We start from the raw sequence: 18948 nt of genomic DNA on the forward strand, positions 1-18948 counted from the left end.
CCTCACCAGCTGGGGGAAGAAAAAAATCTGGCAGGAGTGAATATAATCTCCTGATTGGTAATCCAATTCCTACTGAAAATCAACAAGATCTCCCCTCCCTCCACATGAAAACAGGTCTAAGGCATCTCATTGTACCCAAAACACTGAGATTATTGTTTAAGGATCTGGATACGCCGGATGGATTTTCCCCCTTCCAGCAGAAAAAAAAGAGCAGTGATGCCAGTGGGATTTATTGAGCCACCCTTGACATGCAACAAGCTCTTTTTGACCTGTAAAAAAGGAACATCTGTTATTAAAAGTGAAAATCTTCTCAAAATACCTTCCAACTATGACCTTTCCTACAAAAACAGTTATAGTGAGTAACTGTTTAAGAAGTACTGAAAAAAGACAGTTTAGACTCCAATTTGCTTAAGTGAAAGTACAAAAGTATATATTTTTATACTTGACAATGAAGTACCTAAAACAAAATACCTCATTAGACACATCCACAAGTATGAACCATAATTATTAATTTTTTAAAGTCTATCACATTGTTATTATTCTCCATCTACTTCCCTTGGATCAGATAATCTGCAAGTACAGATTATCATCCGCTGTTATACAGATGATACACCACTATACGTTCCCCTCGTTCAATATTATTGCTTGTCTATATGATGTTAATTACTTCCTTAACCAATCAGTTTCCAAAGTTGAGGTCCTTTCATTAAACTTGAAAGGAGAATCTGTCCTCGATCACAAGGAATTCCACCTGTACCCTGGGTGTGATGACCAAGGTCTCCAACTAAGAAATGTTGCACATTAAAATATTTTCCATCGCAAACAGAACATGCCTTCTTCTCATCGTGTTTGGACTGTTATTCCACCTCCGGCATCCAGCTCATTTAAAACTCAGTAACTTTACCAAAATCAAAGGATCAAATGCACCACACTCATTACACTGGATTAAACACAGTGAGACAGTATTGTGTACAAATATTTTGATTATTTATTTATTTTTTGTAGTAGTCTTGAGGTATAGTTCTTCTGGCTCCTTGAAGAACATTTGGCTTAAAAATAAAAGCTTTTCTGTTCTTTTTAGTCCAGTCCTTGTATCTGAACATTTTCAGAGGAATCTTTTTGTTTGTTTGTTTAAGCCCCTTAACACTAAGAATCATTCAGGCATAAAAAAGGCACCTAGCTCAATAAATGAGCCAGTGTCATGTTTACACATAACAGACAACTTAGCAAAGAACCCAACTGTTCTTAAGGAGGAGAAACAGGGATAAAAGGCTGAAGTATGCCAAATTACATAAGAACTGGATTGAAACTCTGGTCTGATGGAGAGATATGTACAGTATGAACAGGGGAGGTCAGGAGAGAGGAACCACACAAGCACCATTAGATTTTGATCACCCGTGTAATACCATTTAAAAATATCTGATTGGTGACGGTTTCCTTCTTTAGCATGAAAATAATGCCAAAAACACAAATATTGATTTTCAAGCTTGTTAAAATTGGATGAATTGTTTTTGCTCTTGTATGTTTACATGTTTTATTAAATCACTGCACCATTTTCTGAGCAACATACAACAAAAACTTAAATCAAAATACAAACAATGAAGGGTGGGTCAAGACTTTTGCACAGCACTATATAGAAAGAAATCTTTTATTATGAGCATGGACTTGATTCCACCTACAATACAAATTTACTGAGAACCTCCAAAATTTTCCCACAGTTAGCAGAGGACCTAAACCCACCATCTACTTTCAAATCACTCCTTAAAATGTACTTTTCCTTGTTTTGTGTTTGTAATTCCTTATTTTTCTCTGTGAGGACAACTTGACAGTTACCTGTTTGACAGTGGAGGATGTAAGATTGTGAGTTGCAATTTCAAGTTAAAAAAATCTCAAACATGTATATGGTTATTTGAGATTGTACATACAAGTGACAGTATTTTACAATCAGTTCTGTAGGATTGTCATTTTTTTCTTGTGTTCAGATTTTTTGTTACAAATTTTTAAATAAAATATAAATATTGCAATTACTGAGAATATATTTTTTATTATATTAAAATATCATTTTGAGTATATATATGCAGGATTGCTCCTCTATATTTTTCATCTCATTATGTGTGAAGTTGACCACTTTGTACAAAAGGAAAAAAAAAAAGATGCAACAGCAGGCATACGGATAAATTCCAGTTTAAGGAAAAGGCTGAAAATGACACGCATTTTGTTTTACTAAATTATATGTGCAATTTAAAACGGATTTTAAAAAAATACAACTAAAATGTATATTCAATGAAATGTTATATATTTGATGTGGAACATGACTATCGTTATTATTATTCCAATACAGTATCCAAATTTTTGCTGGGTTACTTTTAACACTCACATGTATGTGAAAATAAATACGTTGCCAAGTTTAGCAAAAAGAAAAGAAGTTTACATTTTAGCAGCCTGTGGTGCCTGTAACAGGAGAGCTTTTTTTTATTAATCATGAATTCTTCACAAAATTTTACACCCCATCTCACAAGATGATAAAGTTGCAGAAGCAATCATGAGAGCTAGTATGCAACAGACGTAACTTTTGCCAGTGATGCACAGCGTGTGAATGCTTGACTGTGGCTGACCCATCAACACGTTACAAAAAGCATGAGATTCAGGCTTTTCATTGGGACTTAAATATAATTATTTTTTAAATTTTCAAATTTAATAAAAAATAAATAAATTACCATTTCAGTACTTTAGACTGTACAGTGTGATATAACTTATAAAAAACATAAAATTTTCTATTTATATTTGCACACAGGAAGCCCATATGATTGTATTTTAAATAAGAGAACTGGATTATTGCATTTTAATTAAAAATTTCATTAAAAAAAATATATATACACACTCAAATTTGGAAAACTTTACCTTGTAGAATAGCATTTTCATTTACAAGTTTTCAATCACTAGCTGCTTTTCCACCACAGCACCCAGGTCCTCTCGTAGGGACTCGAGCCAGAAATGTCTTGCAGAAGAATTCATTCACCTCCCACAAAAGTCACTGTAGCTGAGTCGAGTAGCCTGATTGCAGCAACATCTCCACGATAAGTGGGTGCGAAGGAAGGAAGGAAGGAAGGAAGGAAGGAAGGAAGACAGACAATGGAGGCAAAACACCTAAGTGGATTTCCACCAAAATGATTTTATTGCCCTTTGTCATCAATTAAAAGTACAACACGTTTGACATTGTGCAAAAGACACAGGTGGGCCCGTTGACAAAACAGCCGTTGGTGCAGTTGGTTAACCAGCTGCAGGGTTTAAAACATCAGCGCTTCCTTCAGTTTACACTTAGCACAAAAACACTCCACTCAGTCTGGACTAAATAAAGTCAGTCAGTGTGTGAACAACCACTACATCAGTAATCTGGTTTCAAAGTCAGCCGCGTCACTGTCAGAAAAAACTGTTTTCATAGGCAGCAGTGAATCATGTCAGCCTTCAAATTTAAGCTGAATAAAATATACAAGAGATGATGCTGAAGAACACCCGAGGGCGCCTTCTCTAGTCAGTGAAATAAGAACAGAGCCTGGCTTAAACATCAAATAAATGTTAAACCCAAAGGCTAAAGTGTGTAGGATGCATTCTAGGGATGAACTCGGTGAACTCGAAAAAAAGACAATACTGCTTCATTTCCACGAGGGTCGAGCACATTTGGGCTCATGAACACAGACGGAAGATTATAAAATGATTTTTACTGCACGTGTGAGGACCACACTTCACCTCAGATACAAGCAGCAACATCATCACATATCAGTTTAGGTTCAACAGTATAAGAAGTTCCCATGAGCAGGTTTAAATTTTACAACCTCTGACAAACAATTTTCTGCTTGATTTTCGAATATCCCGCAGGGCGAGAGCAGCGGCTTTACCTCTGATCTGCTGCTATTTCTATTGTCGAAACTATCAGACCAGGGCATGAACAGCAACAAAAGGAAGAATCCCCTCTTAATCCCTTTTTAAAGTGGCATGTGTGACGCAGATCACAAGTAAGCAACAGTGCCTGATGGTTGGGGGTGGGGGGCAGCATTAGCAGATGGTGTGAAGCTTTGAACTCTATTATATCTATAACAGCAACGTTAAAGCGGCCTGCTTCTTGGCTCAGACATCACTCGCAAAAGGCAAAATACACATTTCTGTCCTTCTTGTGATTAAATCAGAATTCACATTGGACCGCTTGCATTGATTATTTTGCAGATCAGTGAGGTTTAGACCTTTAGCTGGTGGTTAGTTTCCTTCCTTGGCTGTGTGGCCTGCCTCCACATGATTAATAGAAACACTGTCAGGATATTTGCAGCTTCCTGCAGCATACAAATCAAACGTCTCTGCATACTGCTAAAGGACGATTTCTACAAACAATCCAGCAAAATGAGTTTCTGCAAACATTTCAAACAAGAAATGAACAAAGGAGATGCTAAATATGTCTTCACATTAGGGAAAGGTTACAGACACTGCTGATTTGCATAAAGCTAAAAAGTGTAACCACAGAGCGAGGAAGTGGATGGCTAGTTGCTCAAAATGAAGCAGTGATGAACGAGAAAGCTTCTCAGGTGGTAAGAAAGAGTGGAAACAAACCGTCAGGTAGCGTTAATACAATATAAGTGAATTGTACAACGTCACTGTCATTGTACTGTAAAAAAACAAAACAAAACTTATCTCTAAAAAGCAGAAGGAATTTTCAGCTTTTTTGGGAATAACATTTAAAAAAAAAAAAACCACATCTTGTCCTCAACTCCTAAGATTAAAGATTCGAATCGTTATTTTTTTATTAGTGAGACTAATAAATAAGACTGTAATAAAGAGCAACACAGGTTCTCCAAAAGCGCCAAATTTCCACTTCCTACCACCACCTTGCAGAGCTGTAAGACTGTCCTGCGAACACTGGGCTCAGAAATACAAACCAAAGACACCTCCTGCAAAACGCTGTCAATGAAAAGACATTTCTGTGGACTGAATAATGAAAAGCTCATCTTAAAAAAAAAAAACAAAAGAAAACATTAAATACATATTTTTCCTCTGGCCTGCAGTGCTGGTTGTTTTTTTTTATTGTTTCCTCTAAAGGTATAAGTCTTATCTTTAATCTTATGAACATAAAACAAACCAGGTGGCACTGTACACCTTGTGGTGCTCAAGGCATTAAGAAGTCTTGAAAACTCATCAATTTCTAGACTACAGGAACTATGTTCGTTCTTCCAACCACCACTGCTCCCAGTACACCTGGAAATGGATCCCTGTACATTTCCAAATCGATTTTATTTTTTAAGTCGATAAGTATCATATGACAGGACAAACATGGACGGCAGCCGCTTGGCTGAGCTCTGATGTTAGCTTGTTTGGTCTGTAGGTGGTCAAAGAAAATAGTTCCACCATTTTATTAAAATACCCAGATCATGATTTCTAAAATTAGACCTCATTTCTGAAGCCTCGTTAATGGTAACAGAACCTGCTGTGTAGACGATTAAAGTGACGGCTCTGTAACCAGTAACATGCTGGTGTTAGCAGAAGCAGGAAGTAAATTAAGCTTTTTCCAGAAAGTCTTTTCAGGATCTGTTTTGATGCTATGTCAGAAAATTAGTTCAGGTATTTGCAGATCACAGATAGGTAAAGACCCACATGATCGCAAATGTGCTTCTGTAATTGAGCCAAATACTCCAAAGTGGTGGTGAAGTCGCTTTTGATTTTACCTTAGATACCACTTTTAAATGGCATGAAAAGCAACTAAATCCTCATCAAGTCAGCAGCTGTTGTGAGTGACAGTGATGTGAGGAGAGATGAGGTGAAACAAAAAGTTTTTCAGTCTTACTTACAAGATATTTAAACGCATTTGCTTTGCTGCTTTGAGCACCACAAGTTGAGCATCTCTACAGCTGATATCCCCCAAAAAACAGACACCTAATAATGTATGCACTAAAGGCCAGAGGAAGGATACGCATTTTAAATGTAACAGTCTGAGGTTATGTTCAGAGGACGTGTGAGTACGCTTTCAAGTCAACAATCCGGCTGAAGCTTGCGCTTCAAATGAAGAAATAAAAAAAATCTTTATAAGCAACTGTTTAGATTCAGGTCCGTTCACTGATGCTGTAACACGTTCTTTCTTTAAATACAGTATGAAAATGGGCAGTCAGCTTGCCCAGATAAATCCTCTCCAAAGAAACTTTGAACAAGTGTCAGTTTTACTTGCAAAAGAAAAAAAACCAAAAAAAAAACCAAAAACCTTCCTTCAGGACCGGCTCCCCCCCTGCAGTGCCTAACAGCCACTAACCGTAGGCATCCATCTCAGATTATAAAGTTTATGAATCCACAGTTTATAGAGTTACTTCCTCTTCATGTAGCTTTCACTGAAAATAATTCATGTTTCCAGATTTACTGTTTGTTTTTTTTTAAGATTAAAAATTTTAAGGAGAAAAAATGAGGTCCGGTATCCCACAGACAAACTTTGCACTCCCTCCCTGCTAAAGGTGATTTAATAACAGTCATCTTTATTCCCCAACTCCACCCACATGGATGGTGCGACTGTGCTCGCGTCTGTCATCACGGCGACATTTCTACCTTCATCACCTGTGGATGATGAGTGTTTCAGGGAGGGAGGGTCTGTGACGGGATGTGTCCAAGCAGCATTCGACGACCTGTTCTTATGACCCCTCCTCCTCCCTGTCAGTCATCCTCATGCCCGGCTACTGGAGCTGAGAGGAGGGGAGTGGAAAATCAGCAGCATGAAGGTCACCGAGGACTTAGCAGCAGTCTCGTCTTAAGTGACCTTCTCATGCTGGATCTGGTAGTAGCAGGCCTGCAGGGGGGAGAGATACCTGAGTGACCTAAAAGTTTTGAAACGCTTGCAGACAAAGCAGCGTGAGCTGCATGTGCGTTACCTTGAGGGTGGTGAACATAATGCCGTGTTCTCCGTGCTGGACGCAGGGGTCCATCAGGTCTTCGATCAGACTGACCTCAGAACCGAGGTTCCTGATACTGAAGAGAGAAAGAAAAAAAAAGCCAACCTTTGAGTCAGATCTGCTCCTTGCTCGTCATGTCCAGTTTCTCGTATTGTACCAAGGCTGTGACGCTAAAAGAGTCCACCATGAGGTGCCATATGTGGACCTAGCAAATGGTAGCCACTAGCTCTTCTGCTCTGCCTCATTTTCACTCATTTCAGCCACTGAGCTGAACCTCTTGACCATGTTTGATGATGGATTATCTGACAAATATAAAATGACTCACTCTGTGCTAAAAGACAATCCAAGACATTTGTTTCTCATGTGTATGTGTGTACTGCATGGGGATATGCTCCACACTCGCATACCACAAAGTCATTAGGTACACCTTCCTAGTTCAAGGTTTGTCCCTCTTCTTGGTTCAGAGCTTCTTTCACTCTTCATGGCATAGATTCAACAAGGTGCTGGAAACATTGCTTAGAGATTTTGGTCCTGACACATTGATATGAGGCAGTAAGGCCAAATTCTGACTGTAATGTTGGTGAAACCAAGACTCATCAGACCAGATGATGTTTTTCCAGTCTTCTATTGTCCAATTTTGGTGAGACTGAGGGATTTGTAGCCAAAGTTTCCTGTTAGTAGCTGAGAGGAGTGGCACCTGGTGTGGTTGTAACAAGTTGTTAATTGAGTTACTGTTGCTTTACTATCAGTTTGAAGGAGTCTGGCATCAGCAAGACATTTTCACTGCTGCTCAATGGATTATTTTCTTTTTCAGACCTCTAGAGACCAAAATATGTGTTGGGGAAAATCTAGATCAGCAGTTTCTGAAATGCTCAGAATAACCACCATGCCACATAAAATCACTGAAGTGATCCTTCTTCCTTATTCTGATGCTCAGTTTGAACTCGAGCACGTCTCCATACAAGCATGCGACTGGCTGATTAGATATTTGCATTAATGAGCAGTTGATCAGGTGTGCCTAATGAAGTGGCCAATGAGTGTACATTTTCTCATGTTTATAGTGCAAACTCCGTTCTGTGAAGCATGTCACTGATCTGCTACAACTGTCAAGTCATTTGAGAGCAGCTGGGATGGGTGTAGGTCTTTGAATAAGTTGAACAGCAGTATTATTGACTAAAATTGCCTTCCCCACCATCACGTAGAACAACCTCCACATTTAAGAAGCTGAAACCTAAAACTTTTGGTTATGCTTACAAAAATAGCAAAAGCCCTTGCAGTTTTTTTTAGGCCATTCTCCACTGCTTGTGTTTCTGCCCACACCTCATTTTCGCCATTTATTTCTGTAAATGTGTGCATTACTGTGCTTTTTCTGTGGTTCAATGCTCACCGCGCTCGTAGTACTACATAGAGGAAGACAGGGAAGAGGTCGTCCATGGACCACAGGAAGTCCTGCTTCAGAAGCGCCTGGACCTCCTGTGTGATCTCCTCGAAAGTGAGCTGGATCACCTGCAGCTTGTCTGATGGCGTGAAAGTTGTGCTGCAAAAGAAAAGAGGACTTCTAGATGAAGGATGAAGGAACCAACCACTGCCCCTCCCCTCTGCTGTATTTTCTTTAAAAGTATTAGAAGCCGTTGAATGGAGCCGTACCTGATCTGCTGTAGTGTTTCCACTGCAGAAGCAAAGCAGGCGTCTTTGGTGCTGGAGATGACCTGGACAAGTCGCACAGCAGAACAAACACGCTTTACATCTTTATAACAATAATGGATGCAAACAACATCCCCTCACCCCCTTTGTCTTTAAAAAAGTACTACAGAAATAAAATTCTTAACAACAGTAAGGAGACTTAAAAGACTGAACTGAGAGATCACTATCAGTTTAAACCCATCATAAAAATGAACTAAACAGGATCTTTTACCTTTGAGATGAATTGTCTTTAACAGTGTCATGTGTAAATTAGCAAATATTTAACTTAAGATTAAGATTAAGTAAAAAGAAAAAAATCCAAAACAAAACAAGTTAAAGGAAATTAACAAACACAATCAATGTCAGCACAGCCCCAAAACATCTGAGCTAGTTTTGGAAAATATGAACAAAATGATACCAGTTGCTTCTCGCCAGGCGCAGGCAAAGATGCTGGGATGGAAACAGGCCAAAACTTTCTGACAGGAGGAAAACAGAAGAAGAAGAAGTAGCAGTATTTATGGATCTGCATAAAATAAAAACAAACTCTTCTACAGCCGCATGTTCAGCTCTGACGTACTGCTGGACGCCCAGGAAGGCGAGCAGGGCGAGGTCGGGCTGCTTGTTGAGGCGCAGGACGCACTCCCAGTACACGTCGTCCTCTCTCTCCTTGTCCAGGGCGTAGAGGGTGAAGAGCGGCGGGTAGAGACGGGGCAGAAGGACAGGAAGCAGCAGAGCCGAGCTGCTCACCACGCGGCTGAAACACAAACACACGGAGGAAGTCGTTAATAACCAGAGCCCGCTCACCGGAGATATGGCAGCAGCGGGACGTGGATCCATCCTTACGCAGGTTTGGGAGACTCCGGCAGGGCATCAGTAGAATTGGGCTCATTCTTCTCCTGCAGGTCGGTGGTCGGCTCTGGGATTAGACCGCCCTCTTCTGGCAGGTCTGGGAATAAAAATCTGAACCAAAGCAAAGAAAAACATACAATAAAATCGTGTAGAGTCATCTAGAGAAATGTTTATTTGCCTTTGAAATCAATAAGCTCATCTCACAGTTCCCCCTCCTCTCCGCATTACTGACAGCCTGAGGACATTATGAGGCTATCTTGGCTGTTATGCAGACATGAAGGACATTGGATCCATTCACAGTGACTACCTGACAATCAGGAAGATGTGGTTGAGGTAAGATTTAATCTCGCTGACGGCCTGATGTAGGAGCCGACGGTTGGCGCCAACACCCACGTAGGTCATCCTGTAGACCGCCACCAGGGTCTCCAGCAGCTGACCCAGAGGGTGCAGCGGAGTGTCACACGCCTGGAGGACAAAGGATCATTTTGTCAATGCTGTGCCTGCTCAGGGGTCTCATCGATAACCCTCCCTCTAATGCTCTGCAACACTCTGATCAGGTAAACAAGATGACCAGAATTTTTATTCAGCGTTAATGATTTTGAGCTTTAGCTGTTAAAATTATATGTGTAGAGTTATTCATTTAGGACTTTCAGTTTTATGTTGTTATGGTCGTATTTCTCATTATTGTTTGAATTATTACAAACCAGTCAGTGAACGCTCTAATCAAGAAAAAAAAAAAAAAAAAAAATCAATCAGCACAATAATCATTAGTTGCAGCCAGTTAAAGAGCTCCAATATACTCTAAAAACCTGTTTGCAGGTTAGTATATCAGCAGTTGTTATTGCCACCGGTACTTTTACTTCGTCGACTCGGTGAACCCACCTTGATTAGGTAGAGGCGGATGGCGTTGTATCTGTCCATGGTGATCGGCCCTACGTGCTGCGGGATAACTTCCAGACTCTCCAGCGTTTTGTTGTGAGATCGAGACAAAACATCCGGACTGGGATGCACAAACATTGGGAATTTTAGATTCGAGATGTTTTTACTTCAACGAGAAGTTTTATGACCAATAAGAAGGCGTCAGGTGGTACCTGTCCAGGATGTGTCGCCGGCTGGTGGTGAGGGCCACAGCAATGTTCTCCCAGGCCTTTTCGGGCTCCCCTCGGCCCGGAGCCTCACAGCCCAGCTGACTCCAACACTCCTCGAAAACCGCCGGCCACTTATCCTCGGCACACACACACAGATGACCCAGCTTCCTGCCGCATCAACAAACAATATAAAGTATATACAGACAAATTAAAGTTTGCTTTAACAAACATGAGACCACTCATGAGCTTACATGGCTTGGGTCTTGTCCTTGTCGGTGTCGAACAGGTGTGGTTTAAAGTAGGAGCCCGTCACTTTGAGACCAGAGCCCCATTCGCCATTGAAGGAGCCCTCCAGGTAGTCACCATTGGGCATGGTCAGCACGCCCTGAGGGAGAGCCAGGACATTTAATAACAAGTACCTGCACTCGGTATTAGATTTAGAAGAAAAAATTTTAAGTATTCATATTTAGTTACCTTTCCACTGAGCGTCCAGTCGTCTGAGAATTCGCCCTCGTACGTCGTGTCGTCCTCTGACAGAAGGACACCAGTGCCCTGAAAGAGTCATCATCTCCCATTTTAAACACACATTTATTATTATTATATATATAAAACACCCAGCACGCCCCTGCAGGCGGTTTATCCTTCAAGCTCGGGTCCTCTACCAGAGGCCTGGGAGCTTGAGGGTCCTGCGCAGTATCTTAGCTGTTCCCAGGACTGCGCTCTTCTGGACAGAGATCTCCGATGTTTCTTCTTAAAAGTGAATGTTTCCCCATAAATTCTTTAAGTCTTACACTTAAACAATCTGACATTCCTTTTAGACTTAGCCCTGCTGGCTTTAAATATTTGGGAGTTAACATGACTCGTACTTTGTCTTCTCTATACTCTTCCAATTTCTCCCCTTTAATGACTCAAATTCAATCAGATTTTCAGAGATGGAAATCGCTACCTTTGTCCCTAATTGGTCGGATCAATGCTGTAAAGATGAACATTTTGCCTCGATTGTTATTTCTGTTTCAGAGTATTCCTATATTTTTACCTAAAGCTTTTTTCAAAAAGTTAGACCAGCTAGTTACATCGTTTTTGTGGGGAGGGAAACACCCCAGGGTGAGGAAATCATTATTACAGAGACTGACATTTGATGGTGGTCTTGCCTTGCCTAACTTTTTATTTTACTATTGGTCCTCTCATGTTCACAAATTGACCCATTGGCTTGAATCTCAAGACCTGCTGTGGTGCAAACTGGAACGCCTGTCGTGCACTTCCTCATCCTTAGAAGCTTTATTATTCTCTCCACTACCACTTAAGCCTTCTCATTTCACCCAAAATCCCGTGGTACAGTCTAGTCTAAGGGTCTGGTCACAATTCAGGAGTCATTTTAAGTACATCTCTGCGTCAGTACACATGCCCATCACGCAGAACCATCTGTTTACTCCTGGCCTCATTGATGGTACCTATGTACAGTGGAAGCGTCATGGTATTAATACATTTAAGGATCTCTATAAAGATGGCACTTTCTTAACTTTTTTAGACCTGTGTTCAGAAACAAATCTTCCGGCTACCAATCTATTCCGTTATTTTCAGGCACGGCATTGCACTTCTGCTCTCTTCCCCTCCTACCCTCTTCTCCCAAATGTCCAACCGTGGGAGGAATTCTTATCCCTTAAACCCAATAAGAAGTCAATTATATATTTAATATATAAACAACTTATGGATTTAAATGTCCATTCCGTTGCTAAAATTAGGGGGGCTTGGGAGCGGGAGTTAGGAATAATTTTTTCGGATCAGCAATGGGAGAAAGCAGTATCCAATGTCCGTTATAGTACGTCCTGTGCCAGGTTACAACTTATCCAGTTCAAGGTGTTGTACAGGGTTTACTATTCAAAGTCTCGTCTGTCTGAGATTTACCCACAAGTGATGGATCAGTGTGAGAGATGTCATGCCACCCCATGTGACCTAGGCCATATGTTCTTTCTGTGCCCAAGACTCCATGGCTTCTGGAGTCAGTATTCAGTTATTCTTTCCAAAGCTCTTGGGACCCAAATCTGCATGGACCCTTTTCTAGCTGTTTTTGGGCTTCCAGTCAACACTGGTCTAACCGACCCTACACACTTCAAAATATTAGCCTTTACATCACTTTTGGCTAGACGTTGCATCTTACTCCTTTGGAAATCTTCAAAGCCACCTTCAGTTTCTTTTTGGTTTAGAGATGTGATGTCATCTCTTAAATTGCAAAAGATAGGCCTTGTGGCGAAGGGCAAATACAGAGAATTTTATTCTATCTGGGGCCCCTTCGTGGACTATTGCAAGTCATTAAACGCTCTACCAGCTGATTAATATCATGTCTCTTCCCCCCCCCCCTTTTTTTTTTTTTTTCCCCCCTTTTGGGGTTTGTGTTTGTTTTGGGTTTCTTATTAGGTTTTGTTTTGTTTGTTTACTTAAGCGTGTGTGTAGGTGTGCCTGTGTGTGTGTTATTGTGTCTGTTCATGTAAGAAAAACTAAAAAATATGTGAGGGGAACAGATTGTGTTGTCATTGTAAACTACTGTACACTTGTCTCTCAATAAAAATATTAAAAAAAAAAAAAAAAAAAAAGAGATCTCCGATGTTGTTCCCGGGATCTGCTGGAGCCACTCGCCTAGCTTGGGAGTCACCGCACCTAGTGCTCCGATTACCACGGGGACCACCGTTACCTTCACCCTCCACATCCTCTCGAGCTCTTCTCTGAGCCCTTGGTATTTCTCCAGCTTCTCGTGTTCCTTCTTCCTGATATTGCTGTAATTCAGGACCGCTACATCGATCACTACGGCCGTCTTCTTCTGTTTGCCTACCACCACTATGTCCAGTTGGTTAGCCACCACCATTTTGTCCGTCTGTATCTGGAAGTCCCACAGGATCTTAGCTCGGTCATTCATTCATATATATATATATATATATATATATATATATATATATATATATTTATATTTATATATATATATATATATATATATATATATATATATATATATATATATATATATATATATTTATATTTATATTTATTTATTTATTTTAGGGGTGCAACGATATTCGTATCAATATTGAACCGTTCGATACAGTGCTTTCGGTTCGGTACGCATGTATCGAACAATACAAAATTTGTAATTTATTTCATCAACTTTCCTTCTGACGATGCTGTCTGTGTTAAGCGCTCAGTGAATCTGCGTTCGACTACTCCGCCTAGGCTACACTGTCGAGCCCAGATCCACTGAGCGCTCAACACAGACAGCATCGAAGGAAGAGAGCAGGGCAAGCTAGCGAGACAGAAGTTAAGCTCTCCTTGTAACATGGACCTCCCCCACTCTCATTCAGATCTGGCGTTTGGAATTATTTTGGTTTTCATGTGATGTATGACCCTGAAGGTAAGCGCGTCATGGACTAAAGTAAAACAGTATGTTGGATGTGCCATGCAATGCTCAATTACATGGGTGGGAACTAGTGTGTTATCGCAGTTAGCTCGTTAACGTGTTGGCCGTCTAGCCCCATGCACGGGGCTATCAGGGGTAGCTCGTTAACGGAGATTTGCCGTGTTGTGGCGTTAACGTCATTTCAACGAGATTAACCTGAAAGCACTAGTGGGAACACAACGAATATGACTGCACATTTACATCATCCTAGTACAAAAACAACAAGCATGCATGCTACAAACTTTAGCCGAGTCATTTAGAGAGCCGTTAGCACATGAGTCTCCTTATGGGGACCTGATATGTTTAATATGCTGCTGAGAATATAGCCCAGAAGAAGCGTATAGTATAGCTTTTATTTTGGAAAGAGCCATTTCTCTGTAATAAACTCTCTTTTCCAAAGATGAGTGATTCCTCAATCAGATACAGGGCTTGCAATATCGCTAGCCCGATGTCCCGGGGCTAGCGATTTTTTCAGTCGGGCTACCAAAATCTATCTCTGCCCTGCCCGTCGGGCTATTGTAGGAAGGAAAAATATATGTCAATGCTTTTGCATTCTTTCAGAAATGTAGCTGGGTAATTATGTCATTGGGATCGGTGAGCCACTGTCAATATGTGACATATTGAAGTCGCGTTTGAATTTGCGCTCATTTTTTTGCTTTCACTTTGCAATCGCTCGGACAGCACTGATTATATATTGTACATATATTTATTAGTTTCAGATGTAGCCATTCTTGTATTTTGCTTGTTTACGTTATTGTATTTTGTACAACTCTGTTGCTTGTGAAGCTCGCACACAAGAATTTCACTCACATGTACTGTACCAATGTACCTGCACATGTGATGTGACAATAAAAGTGATTTGATTTGATTGGCGAGTGATGATAATTTGCGCACCAATTCCTCTGACATCGTCTTATTAATCGTTAGCTTACTACACAAACATGACAAGTGAAATCTCCCGCAGCAAGCTTAAACATGTGAGAGGTTGATCGCGCAGAGAATCGCTGAGCTTATGTGAGTGCGTGTGTAAAAGCAGCAGGATATATATTTTAGTTCTGCTGAGCCAAATAAGACAGGTCAGGGTGAAGAAGTGACAGCCAAAGAAAAGCTTACCACAAAACGGAAAAGTTATGACAAATCAGACTATAAGGCAAAAAGAAAGTGCAGCTTTATGGTTTATTGGACAAAATAATTTCTGTGGCTGCGATATGACGAGCTAAATAACCAGGGCTGCACATAAGTGGTCCACAGGTGCGCATTCGCTGTCAAAATAAAAAACACGCACAAGGGTTAGGGTTAAATTTAAAAACTGTACTTTTGAGTTAAAATATATATTTATAATTTTAATAAATGACAAATTAAAAAGGCATGAACATTTTTTTTGTATCGAAAAAAATATCGAACCGAACCGTGAATTTTCTGTATCGTTGCACCCCTAATATATGCTGCTTAGGGGTGGGCGATAGAAACGATATAAATTTGGCCAACCATACAGATTTTGACTATACCGTTCTACCGCGATAGCGCATGTTGATGATGTCATCAAGCTGCGCCTGTTTTGGTCGAAAGCATCGCAGCGGCTACTACCATTATCGTCTGCAAATTATGCCGGGCGACAGTCATAACAAAGAGATGAAGCACTTTTAAAATATGGGGAAAGCCAAAATGGTAAAATGGTAAATGGCCTGTATTTGTATAGTGCTTTTACTGGTCCCCTGCTAGGGACCCCAAAGCACTTTACACACCCAGTCACACACTGGTGGAGGCAAGCTACAGTTGTAGCCACAGCTGCCCTGGGGTAGACTGACAGAAGCGAGGCTGCCATAATAATAATAATGGATTGGATTTATATAGCGCTTTTCAAGGCACCCAAAGCGCTTTACAATGCCACTATTCATTCACTCTCGCATTCACACACTGGTGGAGGCAATATTGCGCCATCGGCCCTTCTGGCCAACACCAGTAGGCGGTAGTTGAAGTATCTTGCCCAAGGACACAACGACCGAGACTGTCTGAGCCGGGGCTCGAACCGGCAACCTTCCGATTACAAGGCGAACTCCACACTCTTGAGCCACGATCGCCCTGCACTTCCTCCACTTCCCTACCATTGATTCATTAATGTTGAATTCTCTCGCAGCTGCTCTATTCCCATGTTGTTGCAGTATATTAAAAACGAACCTTGTATTGTGGATGAAAAATCTCAGTTGTTCTCCTGACTGAAGTTTGGCCCGTGTATAGTATCCATTAAGCAGTGCGGTTTACCAAAGTTGTACTAAAACATTTTTTAACAGATTTCTGCACGCCTAAATCGGTTCGAGGTCAGTAAGCACAACCAGAATTCATACATAAGGCACACTCTCGACTTTTGAGAAAATTAAAGGATTTTAAGTGCGCCTTATAGTGTTGAAAATACATTATACAGGAGAATATATCGTGATATATATCGTTACCGCACGTGCTTCAAATTATACCGCGATATAGATTTTAGGCCATATCGCCCAGCCCTAGAGCTGCTGTTACAGTGTTTGCTACAAGAACACACAAACACACAGAGCTCCAATGAGCTCACTGTTAATCTGTAAATGTGACATTTCTGCATTATGCGTTTGTATTATTTCATCTCTGGGCTTCCAGTTTCTTTCATTTAAGGAACATATTTAAATTGTAAACTGTTTTTCCTTTTTCCAGCTGAACTAGAGACAATTACTCACACATTTATGTCATTGTGCTTCTTCCTGTAAAGCTCTGTTTACTGGCTTAGATTTTAAAATACTTTTTTTTTTTGTACTTACTTATAGAGCCCTAAACGGACAATGGACAGATCTCAGCTTCTTACTAAACACACTGCGGCTCGATGACAGGCTCAGGATGTGTTGGTTGTTCCTCATGACAGACTCGTACCTCTCACATCTACGTTTATCTGAATCTACAAGCAGCTGACAGCTTGTTCATTAACCAGACTTACTGTTGAGAATCTTAATGATAGTAAATGTTTTTAATGATCTTTTCTGTGTCACAACTTTATTTTGAATTGCTATCACCTGTATTTTAATTTTCTATTACACTTATATTGTGATTATTCTTTGTGACCTCATGTCTGTGAACATTGCTTTATTTCCTTCCTTCCTTCCTTCCTCCCTTCCTTCAGGCATTTCTGATGATGCCCAGCTCTACTGAGAATTTAATAAAAAATAAAAAAAGCGTAAAGCAGCTCTGGTACTTACATCATCTACATATATTTGAAGGAAAATGAATAAAAGAATAGAATAAATCTTTGCAAAAATGACTGAATATTATACTACTGTATGATTTATGAATGATTTAAATTGTTCTACTTCAGGGTTTTTCCTGAATATGAAAAAATTGATTTTGTCCTTCCATCAAAAGGAAAATCACCAGAACTGTGGAAAAAAATATTTTTAAGCAGGGTTTAATTTACTTTAGCTTAAAAATGTTGTTATGAATAGTTTTGCTTGTGAGACGGCAAAAATAACAGGAAAATACACAGATTAATGTCATACGCCGAACTACAGATGTGCTTTGAAAAAACATGAAAACTGAAGAACGTCTGCTGTTGTGACACACTGAGACAACTGGGGATAAAACCTCTGAGCTGCTCACCATCATCTTGTTGTCTTTAAAAGCTCCTTCATAGTACAGGCCAAACTGGGTGACCACCACTCCGGTGCCCTGCCGCTGGTGGTCCTGCCACATGCCCATGTACTTCTCTCCTCTGGAAAGCAAACAGACAGCAGCCTATTTATCCCTTCATATGTGTAATATCAGAAAGCTGCCAGTAAATTCATAGGCAAAAGAACTGTCTGAGTGTGGGAATGAGCGTACTTGGTGATATCGTCAAAGACTCCATAGCCGGTCTTCTTGTCCTGCAGCCACTGACCAATGAAGACGCTGGGGGACGAGGTGTTCAGCTTGCCACTGCGCAGCATGCCGTGACCGTGCCGCACGCCCTCCTGAAAGGACCCGTCATAAACTTCACCGCTGGCATACCTGCAGTCAGATAGAGGAGGGGTGCTCTCTTACAACACAGCTGTTTCATCTATATCTGTTCTTTTATTGAAAAATTTCACTGCTAAAATGCTTCCTATGTCGTCTCTGATTTTAAGGAAAGCAAGCAAGAAGAACTTCTTTTATCAGGTGACAACATTTGCTAATGAGAAATCTCCCTCAAAACTGTTATAAGTATGTTTAAATACGGTTGCTGATAGTTAGCTCATCTTCATAAGAAAGAAAGCACACACACAGGGTCAAATATATATACTGCACCTCGACCAGACACGTTTTGTAGCAATCAACACTTCATTGTTTGGTTCCTTGGCATGGATCCGGCTTTTAAGCATTGTCCACAAATTTTCATGGGTTGGGGCTTTGGGAGCACCATTCCAGAAGCTTAATGCTAGCATGCTTTATCCATTTAATAAAACCAGGTTTGATGTGTGTTTGGGATCATTGTCCTGTTGGAATACCAACTGTGTCCAAGTTTCAACAGTCTAGCTGATGATTTGAGATGGAGTTGAAGAATTTGGAGGTATTCCTTCTTCATTATTCCTTCCCCTTTGTGCAATATACCAGTACCACTGATACCAGTAATACTGGCAGCAATACAGCCCCAGAGCATGATGATATTCCCACCATGTTTGACAGCTGGGACAGTGCTCTTAGGTTTGAAAGCCTCACCTTTACTCCTCCAAACATGCGTCTTGTCATTGTGGTCAAAAAGTTCAATCTTTGTGTCGTCTGACCATAAAACTTTTCTCTAGAAGGCATTTGGCTCGTTAATGTGGGCATTTTCTTTTTTGATCAACACCCTCTCAGTCCATGGTGATGTTCTTCGCTGTGGACAGTGATGCTGGTGACTTCCACATTGTTTTGAGAATTGGTCAAACTAATGAGGCAAACAAACTACCAGTTGTAGTCAATCATAATCACTAATGAGAAGTTAATAGGTCTT

General features: G+C 40.5%; 1 protein-coding gene across 5 annotated transcripts in view; it reads right to left on the minus strand.

Moving 5' to 3' along the window:
- Positions 1 to 3152: 3152 nt before the first annotated feature.
- The window catches only part of als2b (alsin Rho guanine nucleotide exchange factor ALS2 b), a 32547-nt gene continuing 16751 nt past the window's right edge, over positions 3153 to 18948 (minus strand). For all 5 annotated transcript variants that reach the window (XM_085263847.1, XM_085263846.1, XM_085263844.1 and 2 more), the window contains 14 exons: positions 17823 to 17987; positions 17601 to 17712; positions 11009 to 11086; positions 10786 to 10919; positions 10538 to 10702; positions 10329 to 10446; positions 9754 to 9911; positions 9441 to 9557; positions 9175 to 9351; positions 9016 to 9073; positions 8562 to 8623; positions 8302 to 8451; positions 6894 to 6990; positions 3153 to 6811 (listed from right to left, as the gene is read on the minus strand). In XM_085263847.1, the coding sequence (XP_085119973.1) occupies positions 6773 to 6811; positions 6894 to 6990; positions 8302 to 8451; positions 8562 to 8623; positions 9016 to 9073; positions 9175 to 9351; positions 9441 to 9557; positions 9754 to 9911; positions 10329 to 10446; positions 10538 to 10702; positions 10786 to 10919; positions 11009 to 11086; positions 17601 to 17712; positions 17823 to 17987 (1630 nt within the window). In that variant the 3' untranslated portion in view covers positions 3153 to 6772. The remainder of the gene's footprint in view (positions 6812 to 6893; positions 6991 to 8301; positions 8452 to 8561; positions 8624 to 9015; positions 9074 to 9174; positions 9352 to 9440; positions 9558 to 9753; positions 9912 to 10328; positions 10447 to 10537; positions 10703 to 10785; positions 10920 to 11008; positions 11087 to 17600; positions 17713 to 17822; positions 17988 to 18948) is intronic.

This window comes from Mchenga conophoros, linkage group LG23, assembly GCF_057382185.1.
Source record: "Mchenga conophoros isolate Kocher_MC1m ecotype Shallow Benthic linkage group LG23, M_conophoros_male_GT1.1, whole genome shotgun sequence".
Classification (NCBI taxonomy): domain Eukaryota; kingdom Metazoa; phylum Chordata; class Actinopteri; order Cichliformes; family Cichlidae; genus Mchenga; species Mchenga conophoros.